The sequence below is a fragment of the Elephas maximus genome, chromosome 16 (genome assembly GCF_024166365.1).
Source record: "Elephas maximus indicus isolate mEleMax1 chromosome 16, mEleMax1 primary haplotype, whole genome shotgun sequence".
Taxonomy (NCBI): Eukaryota; Metazoa; Chordata; class Mammalia; order Proboscidea; family Elephantidae; genus Elephas; species Elephas maximus.
Window position 1 is genome coordinate 20,007,156 of NC_064834.1, and position 17,624 is coordinate 20,024,779.

Genomic DNA, 17,624 nt, shown 5'->3' on the forward strand with positions numbered 1-17,624 from the left:
GAGAAAACCAAACCGAGGGACATGTGCAGAACATCCACCTGTGACCGCTGTGTGACCTTCCACCAGGGGCGGTGAGGGGCTGCAGCCCCAGGTGGGGAATCGAACCCAGGGAGTGAGAGACTGTGCAGGTGTGACACCCCATAATAAGTCCTGCTACGAATCCTAGAGGCCTCCGGGACAGGAGCCACCTTGGAAAGCTGCAGGCACATTAGTTAACATATCCCTGCCTGTGTCTATGAATAAACATGAATCTTTTCCTGCCCAAGAACTTTTAAAAACCCAGGCCAGTCTTCTGTTCTGTGAGACAAGGGTAAGCGTTGCTCTAGGCCCTCCTCATCTCTGCTTGCAAGCCTCTTTGATAAAGCTTTGCTTGTGTGGAAAACTCTATGTGCCTTACCTGCTCATTCTTGACCCGTGACAGGCAAGAACCTTATCCCGGTAACATTTCCATCTACTCTTAAAGTATTTTAAAAATCATGAAATATTTTTAACACTTATAGAAGCACTCACTACTCAATTAATAGATCTTATTGTTTTACCATATTGCTTCAGTTTTTCTCCTGTATCTTAGGAAAAAAGGAAAGAAGGCTAATTTGGGAAGCTTATGGTGGCCTAGTGGTTAAGTGCTACGGCTGCTAACCAAAGGGTCGGCAGTTTGAATCTGCCAGGCGCTCTTTGGAAACTCTATGGGGCAGTTCTACTCTGTCCTATAGGGTCGCTATGAGTCGGAATAGACTCGATGGCACTGGGTATAAAAATGGAGAGTCAAAAAGCACAGAAGTTTCCTAGATACATCCAAACACTTTGAGGGACTGAATGGCTGGGGCTGGGGGCTGGGGGCCATAATCTTGGGGATATCTAGGTCAATTGGCATAACATAGTTCGTAAAGAAAATGTTCTACATTCCACTTTGGTGAGTAGCATCTGGGGTCTTAAAAGCTTGCCAGCAGCAGTCTAAAATACATCTATTGGTCCCATCCTGTCCAGAGCAAAGAGAAATGAAGAAAACCAAAGACACAAAGAAAATACTAGCCCAATGGACTAAAGGACCACAAGAACCACAGCCTCGACCAGCCCAAGCCCAGAACTAGATGGTGCCTGGCTACCATCACCAACTGCTCTAACGGGAATCAGAACAGATAGTCCCGGACAGAATGAGAGAAAAATGCAGAACAGGATTCAAATTCACATAAAAGGACTTAAATGGTCTGACAGAGACTAGAGGAACCCCTAAGACTATGCCTCCCAGACACCCTGCTAACTCAGAATTGAAAGCACTCCCGAAGCCCACTTTTCAGCCAAAGATTTGACAGGCCTATAAAATAAATAACACATGTGAGGAGCGTGCTTCTTGGTTCAACCAAACATAATATTAGAGACCAAAAGGGCAACTCCTGTCCAAACGCGAGAGGAGAAGGCAGGAAGGGACAGAAACTGGAGGAATGGACACAGGGAACATGGGGTGGAAATGGGGAGCATGCTGTCACATTGTAGGGATTGCAACTAGTGTCACAAAACAATATGTGTATAAATTTTTGAATGAGAAATTAACTTGAGCTGTAAACTTTCATGTAAAGTGCACACAAAAACACAGAAAAGAATGAAAATTACTACCCCCCCCGCCAAAAAAAGGAGAATCATTCTTTATTAACTCGCAAGAGAAATGGTTCGTTTGCACTGCTTAAGTAAACTCGAACTACATATCCCAGGCAGCGCTGCAAGTTAGGCACGTGGGCTATTCTTTTCCCCTCTGTAAACAACCAATGAAAGGTAACGTTTGCAAAGGTTTAGGATGACGTCTGGCTGTATTGACTCTGGCCAGCCTTAAATCTGCTTATTGCCGTTTGGAACGTGCAGCTCAACCTGCAATCAGATTTAAAGAGGCTTTTTCTGTTAATTCGCAGCTCATTGTGCTTCTTGTTTCAGAGGGAGGAAAAGCTGAGTTAATCGTCTCAATGGACGCAATACTGAATTACAGTTCGGAAAATAATGAAGATTACTACACGTTACTGGGATGCGATGAACTGTCTTCGGTAAGACAGTGGTAAATGCCGTTCTTTTTCCCAACAGCATTTCAAGTTTTTATTTAAGGTTTAAACTTTGAATTTTTAATTCCGTTGCCTAAGAACCCAATCTTGTATTATTTTCAAGTACTTTTGGCTCAGAGAAAGTTAAGGATTTAAATGTGTGGTGGGACTTTACTTGAATAGTGTCCTGTTGAAGTTTTATGGAAGCTTCTGATTAAATATGTGTATTCTGGCACATGGCCATAGACACTATTTGCCAATATACTAAGAATACACCTTTGAAATTTTATTGTAATTGTTGTTGCTGTGTTCCTTGGTATACAAAGGCTTTATTTTATTTTGGCAATTCATACTATAATTAAGATGAAATATAATTTTCTAGTAGGTAGTGATTTAAAAATGTTTTATTAAAATATGTACTTTTATGTGAACAGTTAAATCACGAGCCAAGAAACATCCTTTTTATGTTAATATCTCAATTTGTGTGACAGAAATTACTTCTTAAAAGTGTGGCTTCTGAAAGAAAACAAGTTTGAGAACTTGTGATTGTTCACTTTATCTATAAAAGAATGATTTTTTAAAAAGTCCCCCCTCAAGCAATTACAAAGTTTGTAGAAAAGTGTAATCCTACCACCCAAGGGTAACATTATTAATATTTTGACATATTGATCTCTATCTTTCTGCCTATATATATTTTAAAGGGATGTTTGGGAGCATATTGTATACACTCTTGATTCCTGCTTTTTTACCCATTAACATTGTAACAAGGATTTCTCCATGCTATTAAATATTCTCCATACACATTTTAATGGTTGCATAATGTTTCATTTTACTGTTGTACCACAATTGAATAATTCTCTTATTATTAAATGTTTAATTTATTTCCAGTGTTTTCAATACTGCTGAAATGGATATGAAATACAAGGACTAATATTTGATTGTTAAATGTCTTATTTTATGTTTTGTCATTATTAAAACATAATTATTAACATTAATATTTAAAAGCAGAATATTTTTATAGTTGCCCTTGTTTCAAAAAGGCAGGAGTTTAGTAATGAAACTTAGTTTTCTTTTGAAAATGGGTTGTGATCTTGGACACAAAGGATTAAAATTTCTATCAGTCTTCACCATGCTGAGGAAGGTATCTTAGATACGTTAAAGTTCAAAAAAGCAAAAAACAAAAACCTAGAACAGGTTCTAATCCTCTTTTAGCTGCACATTTCTCCTCTAGAATAAAATGTTACTCTTATTTACTTTGATGGTGATTAGCTTATAGAGTTGAGGTAGGTTATTACTGTTTTTAACATATGTATTATTCACACTTTGGGTTATACTATTGCCAAATATTTTTAATGGAACTATTTAAAATTAGAGGAAAATAATTTAACTTCATAAGTTTCATGATTTGGATTTTTTAAAAATACTGTGATGATATGTTGTAAAGTTAAGGTTGTTATCTTCTCATAATAAATTTCTTGACCCATTTAGTCAATCTTTTTTAGCTAGGTTGTTGTCTTTTCAGTCTACAAAGAAGTAGGATTAGTTATGGATAGACTCACAAAAATGATCTCATTGTTTATTTATAATGTTTATAACAGTGTCATTTCATGGTTACAATTATGGTTATACTTCTCTGAATACACTGTGGCATATATTGAAAGGAAAATAAAAGCATTGTCTCAGTATTGCTTTTTTTTTTCTGGACACATTACTGATTCTGTCAGTGGCGTGGCATGCCTTGATAAAAATTCTTTATTTAAAATGAAGTGATTTCTGCAATTTTGGCACTCCTTTTTGTGTGTTTCATTCCCTCCTTTTTCTGTGTATCCTTCCCATTTAGAATATTTTAATGCTATGTAATGTGACATTTCGTTTTCTCAATTTGTGTTTGAAGACATGTTTGGGAGGATATTGTATTTTACTTTACTTCAAATATCCCTTGATTTGATGCTGTAAAATTCACTGAAACTCTTCATACTTATAAGTGATTTAACAGTTATAACTTCAAAGCAACTCAATATTTTAGTTCTACTTATAACATTAGAATTGAGATGCCCACATAATACTTTTGTTTTGGTGTGAAGTTCTGCAACTTAAAGCTTGCCTTGAAAATTAATTAAATTCAAATTAAAATCGCATATTTTCTAATGGCTCTAGTATACTAATTCTAAAAATTTTTCTTCTTAGAGGCTTTAAAAAAAATCACCCTTCACGAATTGAAAATACCATCATGGGTATAAGGAATGAGACAAATTTCCTACTTTATGTACATGGCATACATAAATCATGGGAGGATTTCCATGCTATTGAGTAGAAAACAACATACTCCCCATTTCAAAATAATTTACCAAAGCTTGATCTGAAGTCACACAGCTTTTTCTCCCTGTATCAGATTGCACACAAAAGGCTACAAAACCCTCTGAAGTCCTTATTGATGCATATGCCATGCACTAGGAGGCTAAGGTATAATCTTCCGTTGTATGGATATTATTTGATTTTTTAATGCTTGGTCACTACTTCAGTAGTAATGATAAGAAAACTTCATGTAAATATTTTGGGCTTGAAAACTGAACACAAACCCAGATAAATGGAAACATCCATTTTTTTCCAGCTCTCACTTTGTTGTAGTTATGGTGGTGGTTTTGGCTTCATGGTGATACTGTTTATTTAGAACTTGGTAAATTTATCATATCCTGTAGCTCATGTGCTTTTTATTTTGAAATTATTTTTTAGTTGAAATAATTTTTGACTTTCACAAAAGTTGCAAAAACAGGACAGAGATTCCCTGTATACCCTTCACCCAGCTTCCCCTAATGTTAACATTGTACCTAACTGTAGTACAATGATCAAAATCAGAAAGTTAATGTTGGTACAATCTTATTAACTCAATCAGGGGCTAGCAAATGTTTTCTGTAAAGAGCCAATAGGCTGGGCCAGGAATAGGGTGAGGCAAGTGGGACACCTAGGATGCAAAATTTAAAGAGGCACTCACTCTCAGGTTTCTGCACTTGGACCACACTGCAAGTGAGTGGTTCTTTAAATTTTGTCCCTTAGGTCCCCAGTTTGCTTCATCCCAGTCCTGTCCCTGAGATAGTAAATATTTTAGGCTTTGTAGGCCTTTTGGTCTCTGTCACCGCTGTTCAACTTTTGCCTTTGCAAGAAAGCAACCATAGATGCAAACAAATAGCTATGGCTGTGTTCCAATAAAACTTTATTAAAAAAACAGGTTATTGGCTAGGTTAGGCCTGTGGGCCAGAGTTTGTTGACTTCTACTATAGATCTTCCGACTCGACGGCACTGGGTGGTGGTGGATTTACTATAGATCTTATTCTAATGTCATCAGTTTTTCTTCTAATGTCTTTTCCTGTATGTAATTGTCTTAGTTTTCTAGTGCTGCTATAACAGAAATACCACAAGTGGATGGCTTTAACAAAGAGAAATTTATTCTCTCACAGTTTAGGAGGCTAGAAGTCCAAATTCAGGGTGTCAGTTTTAGAGGAAGGTTTTCTCTTTCTGTCGGTTCTAGGGGAAGGTCATTGTCATCAATCTTCCCTGGTTGAGGAACTTCTCAGCGCAGGGACCCTAGGTACAAAGGATGTGCTATTCTCCTGGCTCTTGTTTCTTGGTGGTATGAAGTTCCCCATTTCTCTGCTTGCTTCTCTCTTTTGTATCTCAAAAGAGAATGATTTAAGGCAGCCTAATCGATGAGTCGGAATCGACTCGATGGCAATGGGTTTTAATCTTATAGATTGAGTCCTGCCTCATTAACATCATAGGTAGGATTTACAATACATAGGAAAATCACATCAGATGACAAAATGGTGGATGGTCACACATTGTTGGGAATCATGGCCCAGTCAAGTTGACACACATTTTGGGGGGACACAATTCAATCCATAACGGGGACAGAGAAATTTTCAAGTTTTAAAATTAAAGTTCTAAAATCATTTCATACTCAAGATAGAAAGTGTGGAGTATGAAGAAAACACAAAGAAAAATGTTAACCCAAATACTTAACATTTTGGAGTATGACATATGTATGTCTTTTATGTATACATCTGTACCATATCCGTGTATGTGTATGTATGTATAAGTGCATTTGTATGTATATATTTACATGTCTATTTGTATATGTCTTTGGAGCCAGATTACTTAGATTTAAATCCTAGTTCTGCCACTTACTAGCTGTATGACCTTGGGAAAATTACTTAACCTTCCCATGCCTTGGCTTCCTAATCTGCAAAATGGGAATAAAAATAGTACCCATCTCAAAGAGTTACGGAGATTAAATGAGATGCTACATGTAAAGTGCTTGGAACAGTGCCTGACACATAGTGAGTCTCAATGAATCTTAGCTATTATTATTATCATTATTTTATTATATACAGCTATATATATATATGTTAAGGAGCTCTAGTGGTACAAAATGGTTAAGCACTTGGCTGCTACCTGAAAGGTTGATGGTTCAATCCCACCCAGTTGATCTGCTGGAGAAAGACCTGGTGATCTGCTTCTGTAAAGATTACAGCCAAGAAAACCTTATGGGGCATTTCTGTTCTGTCACATGGCGTCGCTATGAGTCGAAATCAACTGAATGGCACCTAATCACAACAATAGATATATGTTACATAGTCCCTTTTGAGGTAAAACATTATGGATTTATTTTACATATAATGCTTTGTAGCTTACCTTTTCTCACAGAAATATAGTTGTATAAATTTTCTCATGTTGTTAAAAGTGTTCTACAAGATGATTTTGAATGCCTGCAAAGTGTTCCAGTCTATGACTACATTACAATTAACTCTTAACAAATATTCTATTATTGGACACATAGGTTTTTGTTTCAGATTTATAATACTGTATTCATTGAACCTTCTTATAGCTAAATTATTTTTCCACCTTTAATATCTACTTAGTACAAATTCCTAGGATTGGGATTCTTTTATATCAAAGAATAAGAAAAAATTAAAGAACTTTTCACATATATTGCCCAGTTGCTTTCCAGAAATTGGCACCAAGTTATAGCCTCACCAGGACAGCATGAGAGTATTCGTTTTTGTGCACCCTCAGTAACACTGTTCATTATCATCCTTGGGATGTTTTGATTTATTTGATTACAAGTAAAAGTTGGACATTTTTTGTATGTTTACTGGCGGACAGGATAGGCAATTTTCCAGACCACTGGACGTTGGGTCAGGAAGGTGGGATTCAGTGGACCTTGTTATGGAGGGCCTCAGCTGCCCATGGACTGCATTTGGCACTGGGCACATGGGGTGGGAAGCCAGAATATAAATAGAACATGCCCAAGACAAACTAACTCACTTTACCAGTTTACCCAGAGCCAGCCTTATATAGGAGGCTTATGATAAACTTTGTGCCAGTAAAGCTATGGAAAGTAACGAACGACTGATATGGGCTATTCTTGTGTTTTAAAAAATATTTGCAAATTGGAAAAATACAGAAAATATAAAGAAGAAAGTAACAATCACACATTAGCACTACCAAGAATTAACTGTTTTGGCACATTGGTTTCCATGGACTAACCAGAATATTTCCTAATGTGTTATGAATTAAAAAATAACAACAATATAAAAAAAAAAAAACCACCAAACCTGTTTACCTTAGATAGATAGGTATAATTTCATTCATTTATGTAATTATAAAACCCCCATATGTGTATAAATGTGCAGATAAGAGTCTTAAAGGATATAAGCTCTTAATCTTGGGGGCAGGGGGCAAAGGGGACTTTACTTTGTATGGATGGAAATTTTTCAAAGAGTGTGAGTATTCATAAATTAATTGTTAATTAAAAATGCATACTACTAGACTCTTTAGACACTATAGAATATTTAATATTTTAAAATTTAGAAGCCAATCTAATTCTCAGTTTTCTTTGTTATGTAAGCAGGTTATAGTGGTGATGGTTAAAGGGATTTCCCAGGAATTACAAACACACAGTTAGTTACAGTTCTTCACAGGAAATCTGTCCCTTCTATTGTTCTAAGGGGTTCTCAGGAGAAGCTTAAAAATGAAAAGAACAGAGTTATTCGTCTGGGAAGCTTTATACATGTGCATATCCAGAGCAGTCTGACTTTGATTGTAAAAGTCAAGAACATTTTTATGAAAATTAACTAAGGATGACATGGAACTCATAGGAGTGTGTCTCTCAGTGAATTTTATGAAGTTAATATTGAGCTGAGCTGCTCGGGAATTTATTGCTCAAACAAGAAGTAATTTGCTTTCATTAATTAGTGGATTATAAATGTAGAACCTGATAAATGCTCCTGAAACCTGAAGAATTTGGTCGTATATGACAGTGGTTAAGACGATAGGCTTTGAAGTCTGACTGCTTAGTTTAAAAAACAAAAACAACTCAGTTTTTTTAGTAACTAGCTGAATGACTTTTGGTAAGTTAATTAACCACTGATGTTCAGTAATAGCTACTATTACTATGATCAGGCTTTGTGATAAGTACTCTACATTTATTATTATCCATCTAATGTAAAGACCAGGAAACCAAGGCTCATGGTTATTAAGTAATTTGCCCAAAGCCCTGTAGCTGAACTGGAATTTAGTACCAAATCATATTCCAGAGCCACTTAACCACTATTGCCTCCTGCAAATGTCATTGCAATTCTGATTAATAAAAAACCAAACCAAACCCATTGCCATCTAGTCCATTCCGACTCATAGCTACCCATAGACAGAGTAGAACCGTTTCCAAGGAGTGGTGGGCGAATTCAAACTGCCAGCCTTTCTGGTTTGCAGCTGAGCTCTTACCCACTGAGCCACCAGGGCTCCACGATTAATAAGGGCAAATCTTTTTTTTTTTTAATTAAAATTTTTTTATTGTGCTTTAAGTGAAAGTTTACAAATCAATTCAGTCTCTCAAACAAAAATTTACATACACCTTGCTATATACTCCTAGTTGCTGTCCTTCTTGTGAGACAGCACACTCCGCTCTCCATCCTGTATTCCCATGTCCCTTCAGCCAGCTTCTGTCTCCTTCTGCCCTCCCATCCCCCAATAAGGGCAAATCTTAATAATTCATTATAATACGAAGTAGATAACTAAGTAAAGTGAAATCAAATCAAATCATAGATAGCTCTCAAACCTCATCTTAGTTTGGGTTGGAGTTTCTGTTTTCCCAGTCAAAATCTCTAACCGAGCTGCTAAATGTAACAAAACTACCAGTTTGAATTATGTCCTTTTTCTTTCAATTGTGAAATTCTTAATAAAAATTTAAAAGAGCGAAAAGGCAGGGTGAAGGAGCTATGTAATGGATAATTTATAAACCATCACCCCTGAATAATGACCAGTGGCTACACATCATTTGGAGAGCTCTGAAAAGTAAACACGTTTTTTTAGGGATTCTTAGCCTCGGCTGCTAATCTGAAAAAGTTGGTGAGTTGAATCCACTCAGTGGCACCAATGGCAATCTGCTTCTGTAAAGATTATAACCAAGAAAACTCTATGGAGCAGTAACACAGAGGGTTGCCATGAGTCGGAATCCACATGAAGGCAAGGAGTTTTTGTTTTTTATAGAAGAAAACTATTTGACCATTTTGGGCATTTAAATATATAGAGCCCACAGATGTCTACAGCCGTCATTTAAATACAATAGCACGTTAAATTGTTGGCAGGACCACTAATTGAATAACAGCTTTTATTGAGTGCCTGCTGAATTTCTTTATTGAGGGAAGTATTTCCTAGAGCAAAAAGTCAAAATAGAAGGATAAAAATAAAAACTTGGATTGATCATGGCTGTTTTGGGGAGGACTGCTGCCCAGGTTCTTCCTTCATGCCAAGTTGGACTCGTTTATTTTACATGTTGGTTTTTGTTTTAGGTTGAACAAATCCTGGCAGAATTTAAGATCAGAGCCCTGGAATGCCATCCTGACAAGCATCCTGAAAACTCCAAAGCTGGTAAGTATTCAATAACAATGGCTATTTCTCAAGAAAATAAATAGCCTATGGAACCAAAAACCATTGGATAGTAACTTCATTTTCTTTGAGTCTTAAACCTATTCTTTCCTTCAGTGCTAAAGGGTATTTTTGCAGTACTAGGATGGTGGGGGTAGGGGCAGAGACTGTGAGGTACATGTAGGGTCTTTTTAATAGCAGTCACTTAACAACCGTTTTCCTTTTCTTATGATGTGCTGCTTCATGGTTTAAAATTTGTTCAGTTCATGCTTCATTTCACCAGCTATTGAGTGTTAATATGAATTGAGAATATTTATAGCAGGTGGTTGTCTTGCTGAGAACCTTGCTGTGTTTACTTCATTTTGGGTGGGGCCTAAATATGTCCATATATAACATGGTAATATATTCATGCTTTTGTTTCTTTCCTTTATTATCATTTACATATGTTTATGTCTTTTCCATCTTGAAACAATATAAACAAACCAAAAATTCCTTTCTTAACCTGACTCCCTTCCGCTCCTCATCTATCTCTCTTCTCTTCAGAAGTAGACTTCTTGAAAAAGAAGTCCACAGTTGTTGTTTATACTTCCCTTCTCCCCAGTTTTCAATTTATCCCACTCTGACTTCTTCCTCCACGTTTCTTAGAAGTGGCTGTTGTAAAAGACACCAGGGATTTCCTTTCTGTCAAATCCAGTAGTTTTTAGCCTTTATCTTCCCTGAGCTTACATCAAAATTTGGCACTGTTTGTGCCCTCCTTCATGTAACACTCGTTTCTCCTAGCTACCACCAGAACACACACTCAGTGTTTTCTTCCACCTCTTGGGCTGCTCTTTTCTGAGCTTCCAGTGTGACTCTTCTGCAGTCCCTTAACTGCAGGCTGCCCTGAGCTCCCTCCTAAACTCTCTTGTTGACTTGCTTCCCACTTTCTCTCTGGAGTCTTGTCTCTTTGGAATCAGTCTCTTCAGTTGGCTTCAATCACCAGCTCTCTGCTGATGACTCCCAAATCTTTCCTTAACCCAGGTCTCGCTCCTCATCTCTTCAGACCTGTAGTTTCCACTGCTTTTTGGAAATCTCCATTTGGAAGCTTTCCAAAATCATACTGTCAAAAACTAGACCCATTTTCCTCTCATTCCCTCTAAAATCTTGCTCAGTTTTCTGTGTTTCCCCATCTCAGTGAACAGCACCATCATCCACTCAGTTGCTCAAGAAGAAACCTAGTCTCCTTCCACTCCTTCAGCCCCCACATCTGGCTGATGACCAAATGCTGTTGGTTTACCTTCCGAAGAGCTCTCCAGCGAGTCCACATGTCCTCCATCCTCACTGCCACCACCGTAGTTGAGTCACCATTATTTCGTGCCTGGATGCCTATAGCAGTTCTTTTATTGGTTCACACTGTAGTCATCTTTCTTTTATTTATGAAAAAAAATATAAAAGGTTAAATATGAACAAAAAGGTGTAAAAAACACTTTAACAAACTACCCAGCTTAAAACTTTGCCAGTGGAGCTGAGATCCTTTGTATGTCCCTACCCTGATTTTATCCTCAGGGTAGGTAATGCTAACTTAAATTTGACGATTTTTCTTCCCAGGCATTTCTTCATATGTTTACTATATGGGTATAGTTTGTGTATTTGTACAATGTATGTATATATGTGATTTTCCTATAATAAAAATATTAAGCTTAAGATCTGTCAGTTGTTCCACATTACACAAATGATAAAACTCAAACTATTTTAAAATATGTTTTTTGGTCTTAAATCTTTTTATTAATTTTCTCTAGAAATTATTGACCCCTTTGATTTTTGTAAGTGGATGATTTTTTAAGGTATGAAATCATCTTTTATTAGATATTTACCTATTAGCTTTTACTCATTTTATTCCCCCCTTTTTACTAAGGTGTAATGTGTTTGTAGTAATGTGCATAAATAATAAGTGTAAGCTGGATAAAATTGTGCATATATATAGCCAGTTAAACCCAGGTTAAGATCTGGAACGTACACGGTACTGCAGTGATTCCCTTTCATGTTCAGTCTCAAAATCAGCATGCTTCCCCATGTTTTATCTTACCATAGATTAGTTTTGCCTGTAAATGGAATCATAGAGTCTGTACTCCTTTGTGTGTGGCTTCTTTTGCTCAATATTATGACTGTGTAAGTCATCTATATGGTATAATTGTACATGTAGTAATAGTTCGTCCTTTGTCCTTGCTGGTCCTTTGGGTACAAGCCCCTTCGTGTTGGGCCTTCCTTATCTGTCCATCCTTGATTTTTCTTCATCACCAGACACCTTCAACTCCTGTTTCAGCCACGCAGAACTACTTTGGTCCCCTGATGTGCCCTGTTCTTTCTGCCCTCCAAACCTTTATGTATGCATTCTCTGCCTGAAACTCCCCGCGAGGCCTGTACACCTCCCTGCCTTGCTTTGTTTGGCTGGGCCCTGCTTCTGGGTCAGGTGTCAACTTAGCTATCACTTCCTCTGGGAAGTCCTATGTGCTTCAGGTGCCCATAGCATCCTGTATGTCAGGCAGCATACAGTATATCACACTGTCTCCTTGTTGCTATTTGCTTATTATTCATACTGGAGGCTCAGTGAGGCAGACCCCCTGATTGTCTTGTTCACAGTGGTATACCCTGCACCTAGCATAGTGCCTGCCACAGGATACCAACTCTGTGTAAATGATTTTGCGAATGAATGAATGTATAAACATTTCTTTTGGAGACCTATTAGTTACCTCTCTAAACTGGGAGTTAAGATAGGTGCCCTAGTATAAAAGTATACAAATTTGATAAAAACTTAAAAACAACCAGCACCTCAGGTTATTCTTTAACTGGGTTCTTTTTCAGGGAAGTATGACTTTGAGTTGTTCCTCTGTCCCTGAGAAACAATTTCTAGTTGGAATACATGATGAATCACTGTGCAATCATTGCCGATTCTCGTTGCCATGGTGATGGGGTTTTTCACGTAAGGGTAACCTCAAGGCTTCTTGTTCAGAGAAACACTAGACTGTGTAAATATTGTTTAAAATGAAAAGGTACACAGACATCAATATCATCTCTTGTCAGGCTTGCAGTTGATAGATGAGTCAGCCTTTGGGTAAGAATTATTGTTTCCAAACCTATTTAAGCATTCATTTATTCAATTTGGTATTGATATGAATTTCTGAAAATGTAAGTGGTTCTTTACATACCCCTTAGTTGGAGTGGGATTAAGGTTACTAATAAAACTATTTAATAAAAAAATAAAACATTCCCACAGATACTGAATTTTAGTTTGACAGAAATTCAGAATATAATGAACAGATTTTGAAACAGATTTCATTAAGGTGAAAGGTGTAGCTTGTAGAGGAGCTGCAGGTTGTTGTTGAGTGCCTTCAAATCGATTCCAACTCATAATGATGCTATAGGTCAGAGTAGAACTGCTCGTGGGGTTTCCAAGACTGTAATCTTTACAGAAGCAGACTGCCACATCTTTGTCCCGTGGAGCGGCTGATGGGTTTGAACCACTGACCTTTTGGTTGGCAGTCAAGTGCTTAACCACTGCACCATCAGGGCTGTAGGTAGGAGGAGAAGTTAAATTTGTATATATACATTTTGGTCCACTAAGGTTGGTTTGGTCTCAACCTTTGCTATTGAAATTGCTGATTTGTTAGCAGGTTGGAAGAGTAGATACGAGCACAGACTTTTCTGTCTGGGTTGTAAGTTGATCTTGGGCAACCTCTCTGAACCTCTGAACCTCAGCATTCTCATAGGTAAAATAGGTAGATTTATTATGTAGATCTGCTGTGAAGATTAAATGAGGTGACTTGCATGCAGGAAGTACTCAGTGGATGTTGACAATTACGATTTTAAGTGGACTCTCTTTTTTTGCTTTTATGCACCACTCCAAGATAAAAATTTAAGAAAACCGAATAGTATTTTTTTTGGGTAAATTGCCATTAGATCATTTTTTCATGTTTTTCTAAATTCTAAATTTCAGGCCTTTAAATGAGTTCCTGGGTGGTGCAGGTGGTTAACATACTTAACTACTAACTCAGAGGTTGGAGTTGCGAGTCTACCCAGAGGCACCTCGGAAGAGAGGTCTGGCTGTCTACTTCTAACAAATCAGTCATTGAAAACCCTGTGGAGCAGAGTTCTACTCTGACCCCCATGGGGTTACCATTGGATGGCAACTGGTGCTTTGGTCTCGAGGCCTTTAAAAAAATCCCTTTCTCTCTCTCGGTGGGGCTGACATAAATAGGACTGGTTGCGCTATTGTGTCACTGAGCACAAAATCTCCTTTCATTCTCTTGCATGTGACAGTAACTGTTTCAGGCTGATACTTTATTAACTCCTCTTTGACATTAATAAAGGAGGTTTTAGACTAAATTAAAACAAAAAAAACCAAATCCGTTGCCTTCAAGTTGATTCTGACTTATAGCGACCCTATAGGACAGAGTAGAACTGCCCCGTAGGATTTCCAAGGAGTGGCTGATGGATTCGAACTGCCAGCCTTTTGGCTAGCAGCTGTAGCTCTTAACCACTGTGCCACCAGGACTCCTAGACTGAGGATCTGTGAAATGATATAATTGTTGCTATATGCAAATTTCAAACACATTTAGACATTTGAAGAAGGGGAGATGATTTTTGTCCCTTGCTAACCGATATCTTTCAACATCTCAGTGTTTTCCTGCTTTAAAAAACCTTTATTGCCTTTTTCCCTTAGAATGAAAATAATTTAACAGTAACAAAAAATGTGGAAAGTGAAAGTCTACTCTAATTTCTCCCTGCCAGAGAACCACTATTTACAGTTGGTGTATTTTCCACCAGACTTTTTTCAAAACATGTTCTGGCATCAGATAATAATATGATTATTTCTCAAGTAATTGCAAATGGCATAAATTTAAAATGTGGCTACATCAATACAAATTCTATTGTGAAATATGAACTTAAAGGAACCTCTGTATTTTCAAAGTAGACCTAGGAGTTAAATCAGAATGTCTGTCAAAGGTTCCAACAGCATTTGCTTATGTAGCCTGTAAAATGAGATCCCTATTTCTAGAACTGGTAAATGTTTATCTTGCATGATTCATTTGATTAGCTGATATATTAAAAGACAAATATAAACCCAAAGTCATTTTTATTAGATGTTGTGAAGAGAATGGAACAAGAAAACGGCCGCATAATAGGGAAAGACAAGGTCTCTTTTGCTTTCAGCTTATCAGCTGTTGTTGAGACACTGACATCGGAATAATTTTAAGCAGGCTTCTTAGTTCTGGGAACCCTGGAAAGTGAAGCCAACCGTAATGTGCAAAGGGAAGGTGACTCCCAGATAAAAATGTAAATTTTTACAACCACTATGCTAGTGGTAACTGGCAAATACATCCATGGGGGTAACTTAACGAGCTTTTTATTATTCCTGTTGGAAAAAGTGACATCTCATCTATGCAATGGGATGTTTACATTGTTGTCAGCAACAGAAAAAATTGCTCACTAGACCAAGTTGCTATGAGTAGATACTTTTATTTGTTTGTTTTCCCAACTGTTCAGCAAGGAGCTCTGGTGGCACAGTGGTTAAGCACTCGGCTGCTAACCGGAAGGTTGATGGTTTGAACCCACCAGCTACTCTGTGGGAGAAAGATGTGGCAGTCTGTTTCCATAAAGATTACAGCCTTGGAAACCCTATGGGGCAGTTCTGCTCTATCCTGTAAGGTTGCTATGAGTCAGAATCAACTCAAGGCTTAGGGAGAATGCTGTCACAGTGTGGGGATTGCAACCAGTGTTACAAAATAGTATGCATATAGATTTTTGAATGAAAACCGAGAGGTATAAACTTTCACCTAAATCCCAATAAAATTAAAATAAATAAATTTGTCTATTTTTTTTCTTCTGTTGCTTGTGCTTTTGGTGTCATCTAAGGATCCGTTAAAAAAAAAATTTTTTTTTTTTTTTAAAGATCCGTTGGAACCCTGGTAACGCAGTGGTTCAAAGCTTGGCTGCTAACCAAAAGGTCCTCAGTTTGAATTCACCAGCTGCTCCTTGGAAGCCCTATGGGGCAATTCTATTCTGTCCTATAGGGTTGCTATGAGTCGGAATCCACTTGACGACAGTGGGTTTTTGGTTTGGTTTAAGGATCCCTTGCCTAATTCAAGGTCACAAAGATTTATTCTTTTTTTCCTCTAAAAGTTTTATGGTTTTAACTCTTACATTATTTCTATAGGCCATTTTGAGTTAATTTTTCTATATGGTGTGAGGTGGGGGTCCAATTTCATTCTTTTGCATGAAATATCCAGTTATCCCAGCACCATTTGTCGAAAAGACTATTCTCTCTCTATTGAATTGTCTTGGGATGTTGTCAACAATCAATTGGCCATAGACAAATGTGTTTATTTTTGAACTCTCAATTCTATTTCATTGATCTGTCTATTCTTGTGCCAGTACCACACTGCCTTGATTAGTGTAACTTGGTAGTAAGTTTTGAAATCAGGAAGTATGAGTCCTCTAACTTTGTTCTTCTTTTTCAAGATTCTTTTGGTTATTTGGGGTCCTTTGCATTTGAGTATGAATTGTAGGATCGGTTTGTCAATTTCTGCAAAAAAGTCCACTGAGATTTTCATAGAGATTGCATTGAATCTATTGATTGCTTAGGAGAGTACTGCCATCTTAGCAATATTAAGTTTTTGATACATGAACAGGGGATGTCTTTCTATTATTGAAGTCTTCTGTAATATTTTTCAGCACTTTTTTGTAATTTTCAATGCACAAGTGTTGGACTTCTTTTGTTACATTTATTCCAAAGTATTTTATTCTTTTCGATGCTATTGTAAATGGGATCTTTTTTCTTTATTTCATTTTTGGATTGTTCATTGGTAGTATATAAACATACACTTGATTTTTGTATATTGATCTATATCCTGCCCTACAGAAAGTTTTAACTTCAGTGACAGGCAGAAAAGACTTCGAAACTGTTTCCATCAGGGCCATAAAAGATTTCTATTGTATGACATTTGGTAAAAAAGATTAGTGACAAAAGCTAACATTTATTGAGCACCTACCATGCTACTTCCTTGTACTTCAAACCTCCCAGTGGCTTTCCATTGCTTTTACAACAGGAAAACAGACCAAAATTCATAGCATGACCCCTAAGACCCTGGATGATTAGATCCATCCCTACTCTGCAGTCCTATCCTTCTTTATTTTTCTCTTTGCCCTGTGTCCTCCAGCCACGTTGGCATCCTTAACTTTCTCCATGCTGCTTCCTGTTTTAGAATTTTCATTTCCACTGTTCGTCTTGCCTGGTTGCTACCAACTCCCTGTGCCATCCTCCCTCCACAATTACCACTAGAAAAGGCTGCACTGTACTTCTTCCTAGTAGACAAAATTGCAGTTTTTTCAATGTCTGTCTCTCCTACTAAATTGAACGTGTGTATTGTCCACATCTGTGTCACCGGTATCCTGCACAGCACCTGGCACATAACTGGAGCTCAATAAAGGGAGTAGATAAGCTGTGTACCAGATACTTCACATACATTATCTCGCTTATTCTTACGGTACATGTTGCAAATGAGGAAACTAAAACATAAAGAGGTAAACTGGCCCAGTCACATGGCAGAGTCATGATTCTGGTAAGAGCAGTTTGATTGTTTTAGAGTTTAAAATAACCCCTCCTGAAGAGACGTGTTTTTCTCTTGATTTGTCTTC

At 37.4% G+C, this 17,624-nt stretch overlaps 1 protein-coding gene across 1 annotated transcript in view; it reads left to right on the forward strand.

Annotated features, from left to right (window-relative positions):
- Positions 1 to 1,784: 1,784 nt before the first annotated feature.
- Positions 1,785 to 17,624, forward strand: part of DNAJC12 (DnaJ heat shock protein family (Hsp40) member C12) — a 34,608-nt gene continuing 18,768 nt past the window's right edge. Inside the window, exons 1-2 of the mRNA XM_049856016.1 lie at positions 1,785 to 2,033; positions 9,875 to 9,953. Of these exons, the coding sequence (XP_049711973.1) occupies positions 1,956 to 2,033; positions 9,875 to 9,953 (157 nt within the window). The 5' untranslated portion in view covers positions 1,785 to 1,955. The remainder of the gene's footprint in view (positions 2,034 to 9,874; positions 9,954 to 17,624) is intronic.